The sequence below is a fragment of the Hypanus sabinus genome, chromosome 27 (genome assembly GCF_030144855.1).
Source record: "Hypanus sabinus isolate sHypSab1 chromosome 27, sHypSab1.hap1, whole genome shotgun sequence".
In the NCBI taxonomy this organism is placed as follows: domain Eukaryota; kingdom Metazoa; phylum Chordata; class Chondrichthyes; order Myliobatiformes; family Dasyatidae; genus Hypanus; species Hypanus sabinus.
Window position 1 is genome coordinate 4704557 of NC_082732.1, and position 17055 is coordinate 4721611.

The 17055-nt window shown below is 41.0% G+C and overlaps 1 protein-coding gene across 5 annotated transcripts in view; it reads left to right on the top strand.

Annotated features, from left to right (window-relative positions):
* Positions 1–17055, top strand: part of zbtb40 (zinc finger and BTB domain containing 40) — a 129830-nt gene that overhangs the window by 1714 nt on the left and 111061 nt on the right. For 4 of the 5 annotated variants that reach the window (XM_059951699.1, XM_059951698.1, XM_059951700.1 and 1 more), the window contains exons 2-4: positions 1945–2767; positions 11720–11853; positions 12596–12794. In XM_059951699.1, the coding sequence (XP_059807682.1) occupies positions 1945–2767; positions 11720–11853; positions 12596–12794 (1156 nt within the window). The remainder of the gene's footprint in view (positions 1–1944; positions 2768–11719; positions 11854–12595; positions 12795–17055) is intronic. The other variant, XM_059951702.1, reaches the window with a different exon arrangement.

Here is a 17055-nt window from a genome sequence, read left to right on the forward strand (position 1 = left end):
GCCATGTTTCTGCAAGAACAATCACGCGCTAGTGCAGCTGCAGACAAATACAGTCCAATTTGTCTTCCACTGAATGAATTACAGAGGGCAGCATCTAACTTAGCCGCTCCTTTGATTTGCATCTCAAAGTTGAATAATATTTCTTTTTGAAACACTACAATCCTCATTTATCTTTGTCTTAAATTCTTCTAAACAGATCAGCTACAAGCATTCATCATCTTCACTCCCACAGCATCAGTAGCACTTATGCCACGGAGACAACTTTGATTCCTTCTTGACATCTGACATGCTCTTTGTTCTCCACTACTCCACTTCACAATTTGAGAAGCTTGTTTTCTCACTTTTGCCCTTCTCATGAGAGCTCTTTGACCTGATAGGTTAACTAGGTTGAGTGTAGTTGATATTACTAAGGTGCTTGGGAAGCTGAAAGGTCTGAAGGTAGATAAGTCAACTGGACCAGATGGACCACACCCCAGGGTTTTGAGGGAAGTAATTGAAAAGATTGTGGAGGCATTAGTGATCTTTCAAGGATCACAGGAAGACTGGAAAATTGCAAATATCACTCTTGTCCTTAAAAAGGGAGGGAGGCAGATGAAAAGAAATTATTGACCAGTTAGCCTGATTTCAATGGTTGGGAAGATGTTGGAGTCCATTATGAAGGATGAGTTTTGGGGTACTTGGAGGCATGTAAGAAAATTATCATGGTTTCCTTGAGGGGAAATCTTGCCTGACAAATCGGTTGGAATTCTTCGAGGAAATAACAGGCAGGACAGACAAAGGAGGGTCAGTGGAGGTTGTTTTCTTGGATTTTCAGAAGGCCTTTGATAAAGTGCCACAGATGAGACCGCTTAAGATAAGAGCTCATGGTATTACAGGAAATTTGTTGGTAGAAGATCCGCTGATTAGCGGAAGGCAGAGAGTGGAAATAATGGGTCTATTCTGGCTGGCTGCTAGGCGTCAGTATTTGCTCCGATTCTGTCAGTGATATGGCTGACAGAATTGATGGCTTTGTGGCCAGGTTTGGTGACCATACAAAGCTAGGTGGAGGGGTAGGTAATGTTGGGGAGGCAGGGAGTCTGCAGTAGATGGACTCTTTGGACAGATTGAGAGAATGGGCAAAGAAGTGGCAGATGGTATACAAGGTAGGAAAGTAACAGTCATGCACTTTGGTAGAAGGAATAAAAGCCGACATGGTTTTCTAAATAGAAAATTCAAACATCAGAGGTGCAAAGGGATTTGGAATTCCTTGTGCAGGACTCCCTGAAGGTTAATATGCAGGTTGAGTCAGTGGTAAGGAAAGCAAATGGTTCATGAGAATGATTCTAGGAATGAAAGTGTTCATTGTGAAGAGTATTTGTTGGCTGTGGACCTGTACTCGCTGGAGTTCAGAAGAATGTGCCTGTCAATGAAATCTAGATAGAGTGGATGTGCAGAGAATGTTCCCTATAGGGAATGAGACTGGAGCCAGGGGGCACAGCCTCAGAATAGGGAAAAGTCCATTTGGAACAGAGATGAGAAGGAATTTCTTCAGCCAGAGGATGGTGAATTCAGAATTCATTGGTACAGACGGTTATGGAGGCCAAATCGTTGAGCATATTTAAAGCAGAGGTTGATAGGTTCTTGGTTTGTCAGGGCCTCAAAGGTTACAGGGAGAAGGCAAGATAATGGGGATGAGAGAGTTAATAATTAGCTATGATGGAATGACAGAGCAGGCACACTGTTCCTATATCCTAAGTGATTCTCTGTCCACTATGTTCTGACCTGTTTTCACATTTTCATTAACCTGTCTCCCAGTCCATATAAACTGCCTGATGTATTAAGTATTCCCAGCATTTTCTGTTTGTATGTGTATAATATTACCTTGTTACTGAGTTTAAAAGAATGTGAACCATGTGTTCTAAAATGCCCAGAGGTTCATTCAAGATTTTTCTTTACTTTTTCAAGGCAGCATCTGGGAGTATTATCTTGAGGGATTTGAAGGTGATTGATACCATGGAATTGCCAAACTACAGCAGGCAGCTCATGCAGCAGCTGTACACCTTGAGAAAAGAGGAGCAATTCTGTGATTGTACCCTGTTCATTGGAAACACCAAGTTTAGAGCACACAAGCTTGTGCTGGCTGCTTCCAGTTTGCTATTTAAATCTCTCCTGGATAACACAGACACAATTTCCATTGACCAAGCTGTAGTGTGCCCAGAAGAGTTTGCTGTTCTTTTGGAGATGGTCTATACAGGAAAAGTGCCTCCGGGAAAGCATAACTTCACAAAAGTTGTTTCTGTTGCAGATAACTTGCAAATGTTTGATATTGCTGTAAGCTGCAAGAACATTGTGGCAAACCTCATGAAACACACCGCAGCAAATGAGGTGCAGGTTTCTCCTCTTGCCGAAAATGAAGTGACGCAGCATATAATCGCACAGAAACCAGCTGGCACAGACAAGCATTGGTTGTCACAAGAATCAGGGAAAAATGAAGTATCTGATTCTGGTAATGCCGAAGTCTCAATGATTTCAGACCAGAGCATTCCTATGAAAAGATTACGTTGCACTGGCACGGTAGACTTTGTAGAGACGACACTTCCCTTTGAAGAAAATGTTATGTTTGCTGATAATGTTGAACCAAAACAAGATGCAGAATGCAAACAAAATTTACCAGAAGGAAGTACTGATGATAGCCAGGACATCTGTAGTTCTTCGGATGGTGTTGGAATGATCAGTGAAGAGACGGTTCCTGAAGGATCCAATAAGAAGGAGAAGCCTGTGATCCCAGGTACAGCTTGGCTTTTCAGTGTTAATTTTTCTGTGTGAACAAAGTTTATACATAACTTACTGGTGCACTAGTATATTAGTTAGGTTACAGAAACCAGTCAGATTTCTGAATCTGTACTCCAGAATAATTAGATAAAACTGCAATCTTAAGAAAGAACTGGTTGCAGTAAACAACTGGATTGTTGTTGAAATCACGGATCACCAATGTCCTTTGTGGAAGGAAATATTTTACTCTTGATTGGTTTGGCATTCACCTAACTCAGACCAATAGTCCTGTATGGTTGAAATTGATCCGAAGACCAACAGCTACAATTCAGTAATTGCTATCTAGGCTTCACTGCTCATTCTGGACATAGCATACCCATGGTTAAAGGCATCTACAACCATGCTCCTTTTGCCTTGGCACAGTCATCACAGCAGTAAGAATTTAACCATATAACAATTACAGCATGGAAACAGGCCATCTCGGCCCTTCTAGTCCGTGCCGAACGCCTACTCTCACCTAGTCCCACCGACCTGCACTCACCCCTTAACCCTCCATTCCTTCCCTGTCCATATACCTATCCAATTTTACTTTAATTGACAATATCAAACCTGCCTGTACCACTTCTACTGGAAGCTCATTCCACACAGCTACCACTCTCTGAGGAAAGAAGTTCCCCCTCGTGTTACCCCTAAACTTTTGCCCCCTAACTCATGTCCTCTTGTTTGAATCTCCCCTATGCTCAATGGAAAAAGCCTATCCATGTCAACTCTTATCTATCCCCCTCATAATTTTAAATACCTCTATCAAGTCCCCCCTCAGCCTTCTATGCTCCAAAGAATAAAGACCTAACTTGTTCGACTTTTCCCTGTAATTTAGGTGCTGAAACACAGGTAAAGTTCTAGTAAATCTCCTCTGTACTCTCTCTCTTTTGTTGACATCTTTCCTGTAACTCAGTTACCAGAACTGTACACAATACTCCAAATTGGGCCTTACCGATGCCTTGTACAATTTTAACATTACATCCCAACTCCTATACTCAATGCTGTGATTTATAAAGGCTGGCATACCAAAAGCTTTCTTCACCACCCTATCCACATAAGATTCCACCTTCAGGGAACTGTGCACCATTATTCCTAGATCACTCTGTTCTGCATTCGTCAATGCCCTACCATTTACCATGTATGTCCTATTTGGATTATTCCTACCAAAATGTAGCACCTCGCACTTATCAGCATTAAACTCCATCTGCCATCATTCAGCCCACTCTTCTAACTGGCCTAAATCTCTCTGAAAGCTTTGAAAACCTACTTTATCATCCACAACACCACCTATCTTAGTATTATCTGCATACTTACTACTCTAATTTATCACCCAATCATCCAGATCATTAATGTATCTGACAAACAGCATTGGACTCAGTACTGATCCCTGAGGCACACCACTAGTCACCGGCCTCCAAACTGACAAACAGTTATCCACTACTACTCTCTGGCATCTCCCATCCAGCCACTGTTGAATCCGTTTCACTACTTCAATATTAATATCCAACGATTGAACCTTCCTAACTAACTTTCCGTGTGGAACCTTGTCAAAGGCCTTACTGAAGTCCATATAGACAACATCCACTGCTTTACCCTCGTCAACTTTCCTAGTAACCTCTTCAAAAAAATTCAATAAGATTTGTCAAACATGACCTTCCACACACAAATCCATGTTGACTGTTCCTAATCAGACCCTGTCTATCCAGATAATTATATATACCATCAATAAGTATACTTTCCATTAAATTACCCACCACTGATGTCAAACTTACAGGCCGATAATTGCTGGGTTTACTCTTAGAACCCTTTTTAAACAATGGAACAACATGAGCAATATGCCAGCCCTCCACCCCCCCCCCCCCGCCCCCGTTTCTAATGGCATTTGAATTATTTCTGTCAGAGCCCCTGCTATTTCTACACTAACTTCCCTCAAGGTCCTAGGGAATATCCTGTCAGGACCCAGAGACTTATCCACTTTTATATTCCTTAAAAGCACCAGTACTTCCTCTTCTTGAATCATCATAGTTTCCATAACTTACTACTTGTTTCTCCTCCCTTACTCAATTCAATATCCTTCTCCTTAGTGAATACTGAAGAAAAGAAATAGTTCAAAATCTCCCCCATCTCTTTTGGCTCCTCACATAGCTGTCCACTCTGATTCTCTAAGGGACCAATTTTATCCCTCACTATCCTTTTGCCATTAATATTACTGTAGAAACCCTTTGGATTTATTTTCACCTTACTTGCCAAAGCAACCTCGTATCTTTTAGCTTTTCTGATTTCTATCTTAAGATTCTTTTTACATTCTTTGTATTCCTCACACCTCATTTACTGCACACTGCCTATATTTATTGTAGATCTCTCTCTTTTTCCTAACCAAGTTTCCAATATCCCTTGAAAACCATGGTGCTCTCAAACTTTTATTCTTTTAAAATCTTTTTATTAATTTAATAAATGAAACATGAATACAGAGAGTTTGAAAGTACATAATTTATAGGTTAGGTATACATTCAGATAGATAATAATCCATATATAATAACCTCCCAAACTCATAGTAATTACGAAAAAAGGGAGTAAATAAGAAGAAAAAAAAACCTAACCAACATGGGCCATTGCGTTATGTCAAATAATTGTAGCATCAATAACTCCGCACCTCCATCCAAATAATTAAGGATAATAGAAGCAGGGTTTAGGAAACGTCAGTTTAGCTGAAATGAAAATGTTGAATAAATGATCTCCAAGTTTCTTCAAATTTAACTGAAGAATCAAAGACAACACTTCTAATTTTTTTCTAAGCTCAAACAGGAGATAGTTTGAGAAAACCACTGAAATATAGTTGGAGGATTAATTTCTTTCCAGTTCAATAGGATAATTTCTTCCCAGTTCTAGCCATTAATGTAACAAATGCAATCATCTGTCGAGCTGAGGGGGATAAACAAATATTATCCACCACTGGTAAACCGAAAATTGCAGTAATAGGATGCGGTTGCAATTTGATCTTCAGAACTGTTGAAATAATACCAAAAATATCTTTACAATAATTTTGCAAACAAAACATGTGGGTCAATGAAGCTACTTCAGAATGACATCTGTCACAGGTTGGGTTAACATGAGAGTAAAATCGTGCAAGTTTATCCTTGGACATGTGAGCCCTATGTACAACCTTAAATTGTATTATGGCATGTTCAGCACAAATAGAAGAGGAATTGACTAATTGTAAAATTTTCTCCCACTATTCAGTGGGTATAAGACAATGAAGTTCTTTTTCCCATTCCTTAATTTTTTTCTGATACTTCTGGCTGTATTTTCACGATCATATTATAAATGGTGGCTACTAAACCCTTCTGGCAAGGATTCAGAGCTAAAATTTTTTCAACTCTCAAACTTTTAACCTTTCCTTTCAACCTAACAGGAACATGAAGATTCTGTTCCCTCAAAATTTCACCTTTGAATGACCTCCGTTTCTCTATTATATCCTTTCCATAAAACAAATTGTCCCAATCTACTCCTTCTAAATCCTTCTGCATCTCCTCAAGGTTAGCCTTTCTCCAATCAAAAATCTCAACCCTGGGTCCAGTCCTATCCTTCTCCATAATTATATTGAAACTAATGGAATTGTGATCATTGGACCCGAAGTGCTCCCCAAAACATACCTCCATCACCTGACCTATCTCATACCCAAGCAGGAGATCTGAAACTGCCCCTTCTCTATGTATTGCTGCAAAAAACTATCCTGCACACATTTTACAAACTCCAAACCATCCAGCCCTTTTACAGAATGGGCTTCCCAGTCTATGTGTGGAAAATTAAAATCTCCCACAATCACAACTACAAGTATCTGCTATCTCCTTACAAATTTGCTCCTCCAATTTTTGCTCCCCATTAGGTGGTCTATAATACATCCCTATAAGTGTTACAACACCTTTCCCATTCCTCAATTCCATCCAAATAGTCTCCCTAGACCGGGGGTCGGCAACCCGCGGCTCCGGAGCCACTTGTGGCTCTTTCACCTCTGTGCTGCGGCTCCCTGTGGCTTTGGGAAATAATTGGCCAGTATTTAATTAAAATGTATTTTATGTTAGTTTGTTAGCTTTTGAAATGTAATTCTAAATTTGAAGATTATGGTGATCTTGTACAATCTAAGTGTGGCGACACATTTCCTGGCACATCCGAAACGGCTCGCAATTAGCCAGCGTTCAGGCTAAGGGAGATAGCCTACGGGGGTTTGTGAGTACGCGTCTTTTGCAGCATCCGCGCCCATGGGGGCTGGGTTGAGGGAGGCTTAAAAGCAAGGCTGTTTAGTTCGAATAAAGTTATTCGACTGCAGTTTACTGACTGCGTGAGCACACCGCTACAACGTGTTTTTATCGCTATTAATACACGTCACCACTGCCAATACCTGACACCCGTCAGTGCGCGATTTCTTTAATTTTTCGATCCAAGGTAAGCCAACTATGGAGAATTCTAAAAACAGAAAAGTGACTGAAGAAAACAGAACGTTTAATGATACGTGGACAGATTCATTTGCTTTCACTGTTGACGAGACTGGTTTACATATGAGATTGCTTAATATGCAATGAGAAACTAGCAAACAACAAAAAGTCAAATGTCGCAAGGCATTTCCAGAATAAACACGCAGCCTTTGCTCAAAAATATCCGGATGGAGATGAGAGAAAAAAAGCCATTTCGGAACTGATACGGAAGGTTGATCTGAGCAAAAATCATTTCCAGAAATGGATGAAGTCTGGAAAATCAACGACATACGCTAGTTACATTGCCGCTCAGGAAATAGTCAGGCACGGGAAGCAGTTTACAGATGGTGAATATATAAAAGAATCTTTCATTAAGATTTCAGAACATCTATTCACGGACTTTAAAAACAAGAGTGAAATTGTGCAGAAAATCAGGGATATGCCCCTCTCTGCAAAGACTGTCAAAGACAGAACCATACAAATGGCAGAAGACATCACAAGACAGCAAATTAAAGACATCAATTCAGCTGTGGCCTACTCGATTGCCTGTGACGAGTCTAAAGACAAAGGTGATATTGAACAAATAGCGCTGTTCTGCCAGTATGTAAACTGCCGGGCCACAGGAAGAAATGATTGAGTTGATACCTCTAAAAGGCCAAACACAGGGGGGGAGTACATCTGTGAGGCTGTCTTGAATTGTTTAAGAGCCAAAGGAATAAAGACCACCCATCTGGTGTCAGTAGCTACTGGTGTCAGGGCACCGAATATGACGGGAACGCACCAAGGGATTTGTGGCTTTACTGCAGAAGTCGCTGGACAGAAAGCTGCTGACTTTTCACTGCATCTTGCACCAAGAGGCACTGTGCGCTCAAACATTTCCTCCGGAATGCACAGAAGTAATGGATGTTGTCATTCAGTTTGTCAATAAAATAATGGCAAAAAGTTTAAATCACCGTCAATTCCGTTTGTTGCTGGACGAGCTGGAAAGCGCATATTCTGATCTCCTGCTGCACAACAAAGTCCGGTGGCTGTCCAAAGGGGAGGTGCTGAAACGCTTTGTCGCGTGTCTGGAAGAAGTGAAAACTTTCCTGGGCAGCAAAGGGCTCACCTTTCCTGAGCTGGAACAGCCAGAGTGGCTGGAAAAGCTACACTTCATGGTAGACATGACAGCGCACCTGAACACGCTGAACACAGCTCTTCAGGGGAAAGGACGCACAGCCCTGCACATGATGGAGGATGTTTTGGCATTCGAGCGCAAGTTGACAGTGCTTTCCAGAGATTGACAGAAAGGCACTTTGTCTCACTTCCCCAATTTGAGAGAGTTCAAACAAGGTCACGACATGATAAATTCGGAGTATTTACATTCTGCAATTATCGCAATGCAAACATCGTTTGGGAAACACTTCTGTGAGTTCAGAGAGGAAAAAAAAACACATTATCCTTCCCGGTCACTCCCCTAAGCATCGATTCATCTCTACTGAATACGACTGCATTGGCAGGTGTGAGTAAACCTGATCTTGAGATGGAACTGGCCGACATAGCCGACGAAGACATATGGGTGTCCAAGTTTAGACGCTTGACAGCAGACCTTGAAGATGTTGCCCGTCAGAAGGCCGTTCTTGCTCAGAATCACAAAAGGAGTGATATTGAAAACCTCCTCCAACTGGACAAACTTGTGTTCGAAACATAGAATGCTTTCCCCGACATTTATGTAAACATTAAAAAGTATGCGCTTGGAGTCCTGTCGATCTTTGGATCCACATATGTATGTGAGCAGGTGTTCTCCAACATGAACTTTATTAAAAATAAACTTCGCGCACGCCTCACAGATGACAGCTTGCGATCCTGTGTAAAGATGAAGGTGACGTCATACAGCCCTGATGTGCAGACGCTGTGCGCTGAGGTCCAGGAGCAGAAATCCAATTAACCAAGTATGATAAATATTTTAATTGCCTATTGTTTTACGTATATTCATATTTTTTCGTTGTTCATTGAAATAGTCCTTTTATTTTTCAGGTTGACAGCTGGCTGACGTTATTTTTGGTTTGCTGCTGGCGGAAAATTTAAGTTCGGCGTTTTTCATAAATACAAGAAGGACTCAAATAGACATTGAGTATTTTACTTAAAAGTAACCTTCAACCCAACGTCTTTTTTTCGGAGTTCAAAATGTTTTTGTTGCATGCAGAAATGTAATTTCGTTTTCTCTGCAGGAGTTCATCAATTTCATAAATGCAACACATTATAGTTTGTTTATACATAGCATAAAGGCAAAAAAAACGTTGTATGCAGTGTTATTTCATTTTAAATGTCAAACGGGTTTTGCGGCTCCCAGTGTTTTATTTTCTGTGGGAAACGGGTCCAAGTGGCTCTTTCAGTGGTAAAGGTTGCTGACCCCTGCCCTAGACGAACCCTCGAATCTATCCTGCCAAAACACCGCTGTAATATTTTCTCTGACAAGCAACACAACACCTCCCCCTCTTGTCCCTCTGATTCTATCGCATCTGAAGCAATGAAATCCATGAATATTTAGTTGCCAATCACACCCCTCTTGCAACCATGTTTCACCAATAGCTACAGCATCATATTTCCAGGTATCAGTCCATGCTCTGAGCTCATCCACCTTTGTTACAATGCTCCTAGCATTAAAATAAATGCATTTAAGAAATTCTCCACCTCTTCCTCTCTGTTTATCACTAACGGTGCAAACAACTTTACTGTTTTTTTTCCTTCTCCCATACATCTGTTCCTATGCTCCGGTTCCCCTCCTGCCTTGTATCTAGTTTAAATGCACTGGAGCCTCTCTAGCAAACCTACCTGCAAGAATATTTGTCCCCCTCCAGTTCAGATGTAAACCGTCCCGCTGGAACAGGTCCCACCTTCCCTGGAAAACTGCCTGATTATCTATAAATCTGAAGTCCTCCCTCCTGCACCATGTCTTCAGCCACATGTTGATCTGTGCTATCTTACTATTTCTAAAACCACCTACACGTGGTACTGGTAGCAATATATAGTCCTGTCCTTTGACTTGGCACCTAACACTCTAAACTCGCCTTTCAGGACCTCCTCACTCTTCCTACACACATTACCGGTCCCTACACGGACCATGACATCCGGCTGCTCACTTTCCCGCTTGAGGATATTGAGAACTTGATCCGAGATATCACAGACCCTGGCACCAGGGAGGCAACAGACCATACGGGATTCTCGATCTCTTCCACAGAACCTCCTATCTGTCCCCCTAACTATCAAATCCCCGATCACTACTGCTCTCCTCTTTTCCCTCCTTCCCTTCTGAGCTGAGGGTTCAGTCTCGGTGCCAGAGACGGAACCACTGCAACTTGTCCCTGGTAGGTTGTCCCCACCAATGGTATCGAAAACACTATACTTATTATTGATGGAACGGCCACAGAGGTGCTCTGTTCATTCTGTCTATTCCCCTTCTCTCTCCTGACAGTCACCCAGCTACCTGCCTCCTGACTCTTAGGGGCGACTATCTCCCTGTAACCCCTGTTTATTTCTGCCTCTGCCTCAGAAATTTTCCAGAGTTCATGCAGCTCCAGCTCCAGTTCCCTAACAAGGTTTGTCAGGAGCTGCAGCTGGATGCACCTTTTACAGGTGTATTCATCGGACAGCTGTGCTTGCGCTGACTTCCCACATACTGCAAACGGAGCACTCAACTGCCCTAACTGCTGCCTCCATTACCTACTCCTAATCTAATTAGAGTTATTAAAGGAGCTTACCCAGCCTTACTTTACTGGGAGCAAGCTCGTCCTCAGCCTCTGTTTGCCGAAGCCTTTCGAGCCAAAGCCTTCCTACTCTGTCTCCCTCTACTCCGTCACCCATAACTACATTGCCCACTCCATTAATCTGCTTGCTTTTTAAATTCTCCTCACGCTGCCTCATGGGCGGACTTTCATGTGCTTGCGCAGTTGTGTCCTGTTCAAACTGCCGAAGGAAAAAATTAGATTATTATCGGTAATGCAGCCACGTTTATATGTTGCAAGTGGCGCCTCACCTCTCTGACTACCTCTAGCTGGGATGATTAATGTATGGTGAGAAGGAATAAAACATGCCACGTTTGTTTTCCTCAGGTTCTGAACACCTAATTTATGTACATACCTTCTGTGATATGAACACATGTTTAGGGAACTAGCTGGTTGGGTTTGCCAGCTGCAGATCTGTAGGCATCTTCTGTTGTGGGAAAACTTGGTACACAGCAGTATATGGTTTAACAACATGTTGCCTTTGCTTGGCCTGTGTTCTTAAGTATATTTTTGGGAAACTGCATTTCTGATTTCTGAACTATGAGGAATATGAATGGTTCTCAGTTACAGAATCTGCGAAGGAAAAGTTGACAGGTTTAGAGAATATTAGCTGAGTCTGTCAAACTTAATGTGATCTTATATAATGTTCATTCTCTAGAAAAGTAATGATGGATTTGTGTCTCTGAACAGAAGAATTTAGGAATCTCACAGAACAGGAATTCCTATTACAGCATAAACATGATCTTGCAGAAGCAGTCCAGGACCTGCAAGCTTTAGTGGATTCTGTAACCAAATGTGATGACATCCCATTACCAGAGAAAAAGGTATTGACACACTTTGGTTTTTCATTTGTAATTGCTGCCCTGCTGCATTTGCCCTCACTTTCGTGCATACCTGTCAACCACCCCCACACAGCAGACAAATCTGATGTAGCCCTTCCCTAACTTTAATTATCTTATTCAGACGAAATGTATTTGATTCTCTCCCACCTCTCTTGCAAATGAGGCTTGGGGATCAAGAGTGCCTGTGGTGTAAATACTTGTCACCAGCACATTTTTCAAGGTTGGATTGTTTTCAATGGACGTTATAGGGCAAAGATTTAAAAGGCAAAAGGGAAAGTGATTTAGATTTTTTTTATTTAGGTTAAGGTATTGAATAATTTTTTATGCATTTTGGTTATGAAATTTTAATATTCAAAAACTATGTACTTAAAATTTAAAATTGAAATGTCTCTGACAATGAGTACATTTGATCCAGCCCAGTCCCCCACTACCTCACCGCCTTTCTGATTGTCAGGGATATTTTGGGGTGGGGCATCCTTGTGTTACTTTACATACTGTTACTATCTAGACTATGTACGGGGTTGGGGGGGGGGGATGTCTTAGTGTGGTGGTGCAGCACGATATTCCTTCTGCATCGGATCCATGCAGGTGAAAATATGGATGAACAGCAAGTTGTGCTCCCAGGATTAGATGGGGTTAGATGTAATAGGGTGAGCATGATCTGGCCCATGGAATCACTTGGATAAGATAAATATAATTGGTGTAAACTTATGTTCTACTTCAGGTATTTTTAGACTGCTGTAAAGAAGCAGAAAGTAGTGAAGTTTTCAGCAGATTACTGGATAAAGTTACAGAAGAGAAGACTTTGCAACTAGAAACTCTGCTATTTGTGCTTGATCAAAGTAAAGAAGCTTACCCCAGACTAAAAACTGTGCTTCAGAACTTAAACCAAAATCTGCCCATAGAACATTTAATACTAACTGGTAAGTTCTTCATCAGTAATTGGTTAGTATGGTGCAGGTTCTGTACATTGTTTTTCTAATTAATAGTTTGATGGTCTGTAATTTGAATCTAGCGTTTGTAACTTTCTGAGAGGATGTTTCAGTGAGGCTATGACACTTGAGTGCATGCTTTGTAAGTAAGGGTTTGTTAGCACTACAGCTTTGAACTGTAGTGTGTATTTTTTTTAAATCAAAGCAATCAACCTAAAAAGATCTCCGTGTAATGATGAACTGTTTTTCATGTGTTCAGAATGGTCCAAAGGAGTATAGTGATAATTAAGTATTTCTGAAGTGTATGCAGTATGAAGAGTATGTTAAAACATACTCAGAGCAAATCCCAGTCCCCAAACAGTGTAAGGTATCAGATCTGTCTATTAGTTGAGGGTATGTTATGGGAGGAACACAAGAAGAAAGATCCTGTTTCTTTTCTCAATAGCACCTTTGAAATTTTTTGCATCCTGAACATGGAGACAAAATTGTTTTTAATTGAAAATTATACCTGAGTGAGAGCAAAGCAAATTCTTAATACAGCATAAGGGTGTCAACATAGTGTATACACTCAGATCTCTAAAGTGTAATTTGAGCTCTCTGTTTTTGTACTCAACTAACGATTTGACCATTGATTCACACATTTCACCTGAAACATTTCTGAAATTAGTTTTACTTTGTCATTGTTGAATGATATGATTTGGAAATGTAGCAGCCAATTTCTGCTCAGCACTTATAGACGCAATAGTGAAAAATGGTTCTGAATTAGCTTTCAGAGGGATAAATGTTGGCCAGACCTTGGGTGAAGATCTCTGCTGTGTGAGTAGTACCCGAAGATCTATTACAACTCTATGTTGTTATAGTTTCCCCTTTAAGAATACTGTCATGTTTAAAGTTCTGTGATTCTGCACATGCTCAGATTTATCTGTGCAGAGGGCTTGGACCTCTATGTACAAGGATACCTAAAAACTTTCAACAACAAAATACTTCACTCTATAGCCATTTAAAAGATATTCTGACTTTTTTTTGACCAGCCAGATAATTTTGGATCTTTGTTGGTTATATTCCATCTACTATGTCCTTGCTTGTTCACTGCATTCTCAGAAGAATCTTCCTTTATTTTCTTACTGCCTCTTTGTATTCCCTCATCAGCATTAAAGTTACTTTGAAATCTAGAGGAATGTTGATTCCAGTATAATCTAGTGATGACCAATCATTGTTAAGATTCGGTTCAGAAAAAGAGTCAACTCAAAATCTTTTTTTTAAAGTAAGTTCTTGGTTTGTGAAATAAAGAATATTCAACCTGCAGTAATTTTTATCGGGCCATTTGGCTAAGCAGGTAGTGTTTGCTACTCTCTCTTCCCACTATATGGGGTTCCAGTTCCTGCGCTCCCTTCGAAAGAAGACAGAATCAGATGCATGTCAGCTATGACATGATTTTCAGGCATTTACTTCGTACAAGACAAAACCTAACAACATAAATGGCTGTGACACTTCACTCCCTGATGAGCAAAACAACTTTTATGCATGCTTTGAAAGAGATTAAGATGATTGCTATGGGATATCTGTCTCAGAGGCTGATTTCAGAATGGCTTTTTAAATGGTGTGAATCCTTGTAATGTGTCAGGGCCCAGTGGTGTACCTGGGGCACTGAAACCTGTGCAAACAACTGACTGGAGTGGCCAGGGAAGTTGAGGACTGCATAAAAACCAAGGAAAGGGCATATAAGATAGCAAAAGTAGGTGGGAAGACGGATGTTTCAAAAGCTTTTAAAATTCAACAAAAGGCAACTGAAAAATCTATAAGAAGGAAAAAGATTAAATATGAGAGCAGACTAACCAATTATATAAAGTAGGACAATAAAAGTTTTTTCTGTCATATAGAATAAAAGGCAGGTGAGAGTGGATTTTAAAAAAAATGATGCTGGTGAGATAGTAATAGGACACGAAGGAATGGCAGATGAATTTAATGGGTACTTTTCATCAGTCTTCACTGTGGAAGACACTAGCAGTGCGCCAGAGGTCCTTGAATGTCAGGGAGCAGGAGTGAGTGCCATTTCTGAAAGCCTGAAGTCAGATGGACTACATCTCAGAGTCCTGACAGAAATTGCTGAAGAGATAACAGATGCATTGGTCATGATCTTTCAAGACTCACTTGATTCTGGCATGGTGCTGGCAGACTGGAGGATTACAAATATCACTACTATAATAAGGGAGGAAGGCAAAAGAAAGATAGGTAGGAAAAGGGAAGAGGTCCTGAAAGGAGAATATAGGGAGTTACAAAGGAAGTTGAGAAGAAGGACCGCAAAGGGATTACTGCCTGTGCCATGTGACAGTGAGAATAGGAATGGAATGAGGTGGAGGATAAATGCGTTACTAAGGGATTGCAGGGGGCAGGGATTCAAGTTTCTGGATCATTGGGACCTCTTGCGGGTAGGTGTGACCTGTACAAAAAGAACGGGTAACACTTTAATCCTAGGGGGACCAATATCCTGGCGGGGAGATTTGCAAAGGTTACTGGGGAGACTTTAAACTAGAATGGTTGGGGGGGGGGTGGGTATCAATTTGAAGAGACTAGGGGAGAGGAGGTTAGTTCACAAATAGAGAAAGCTAGTAGACAGTGTGTGAGGGAGGATAGGCAGGTGATAGAGAAGGGGAGCACTCAGACTGAAGATGTAGGGGAGAAGGAAGAAAAAGATAATAAAGTTGCTTGCACCATTAAACAAAGGAACAGGTGTAAAGTTTCTTAAATGCATCTATTTTAATGCTAGAAGCATTGTAAGAAAGGTGGATGAGCTTAGAGCATAGATTGATACCTGGAAGTATGATGTTGTAGCTGCTAGTGAAACATGGTTGCAGGAGGGGTGTGATTGGCAACTAAATATTCCTGGATTTCATTGCTTCAGATGTGATAACATGGGAGGGGCAAGAGTGGGAGGTGTTGTATTGCTTGTCTGAGAAAATATTACAGCGGTGCTTTGGAAGGATAGATTAGAGGGCTCATCTAGAGAGGCTATTTGGATGGAATTGAGGAATGGGAAAGATGTAACACTTATAGGTGTATATTATAGACCACCTAATGGGGATCGAGAATTGGAGGAGCAAATTTGTAAGGAGATAGCAGATATTTGTAGTGAGCACCAGGTTGTGATTGTGGGAAATTTTAATTTTCCACACATAGACTGGGAAGCCCATTCTGTAAAAGGGCTGACAACAACACACACAAAATGCTGGTGGAACACAGCAGGCCAGGCAGCATCTATAGGGAGAAGCAGTCGATGTTTTGGGCCGAGACCCTTCATCAGGACGGTCAGAAGGGTCTCGGCCCGAAATGTCGACAGTGCTTCTCCCTATAGATGCTGCCTGGCCTGCTGTGTTCCACCAGCATTTTATGTGTGTTGTTGTTTGAATTTCCAGCATCTGCAGATTTCCTGGTGTTTGCTTTGTAAAAGGGCTGGATGTTTTGGAGTTTGTAAAATGTGTCAGGATAGTTTTTTGCAGCAATACATAGAGGTTCCAACTAGAGAAGGGGCAGTGTTGGATCTCCTGCTTGGGAATGAGATAGGTCAGGTGACGGAGGTATGTGTTGGGGAGCACTTCGGGCCCAGTGATCACAATACCATTAGTTTCAATATAATTATGGAGAAGGATAGGACTGGAACCAGGGTTGAGATTTTTGATTGGAGAAAGGCTAACCTTGAGGAGATGCAAAAGCATTTAGAAGGAGTGTATTGGGACAATTTGTTTTCTGGGAAGGATGTAATAGAGAAATGGAGATAATTTAAAGGTGAAATTTTGAAGGTACAGAATCTTGATGTTCCTTTTAGGTTGAAAGGAAAGGTTAGAAGTTTGAGAGAGCCATGGTTTTCAAGGGATATTGGAAACTTGGTTCGGAAAAAGAGATATATCTACTATAAATATAGGCAGCATGGAGTAAATGAGGTGCTCGAGGAACATATAGAATGTAAAAAGAATCTTAAGAAAGAAATTAGAAAAGCTAAAAGAAGATATGAGGTTGCTTTGGCAAGTAAGATGAAAATAAATCCAGAGGGTTTCTACAGTTATATTAATAGCAAAAGGATAGTGAGGGATAAAATTGGTCCCTTGGAGAATCAGAGTGAACAGCTATGTGTGGAGCCAAAAGAGATGGGGGAGATTTTGAACAATTTCTTTTCATCTGTATTATCTCAGGAGAAGGATATTGAATTGTGTAAGGTAAGGGAAACAAGTAGGGTAGTTATGGAAACTATGATTTA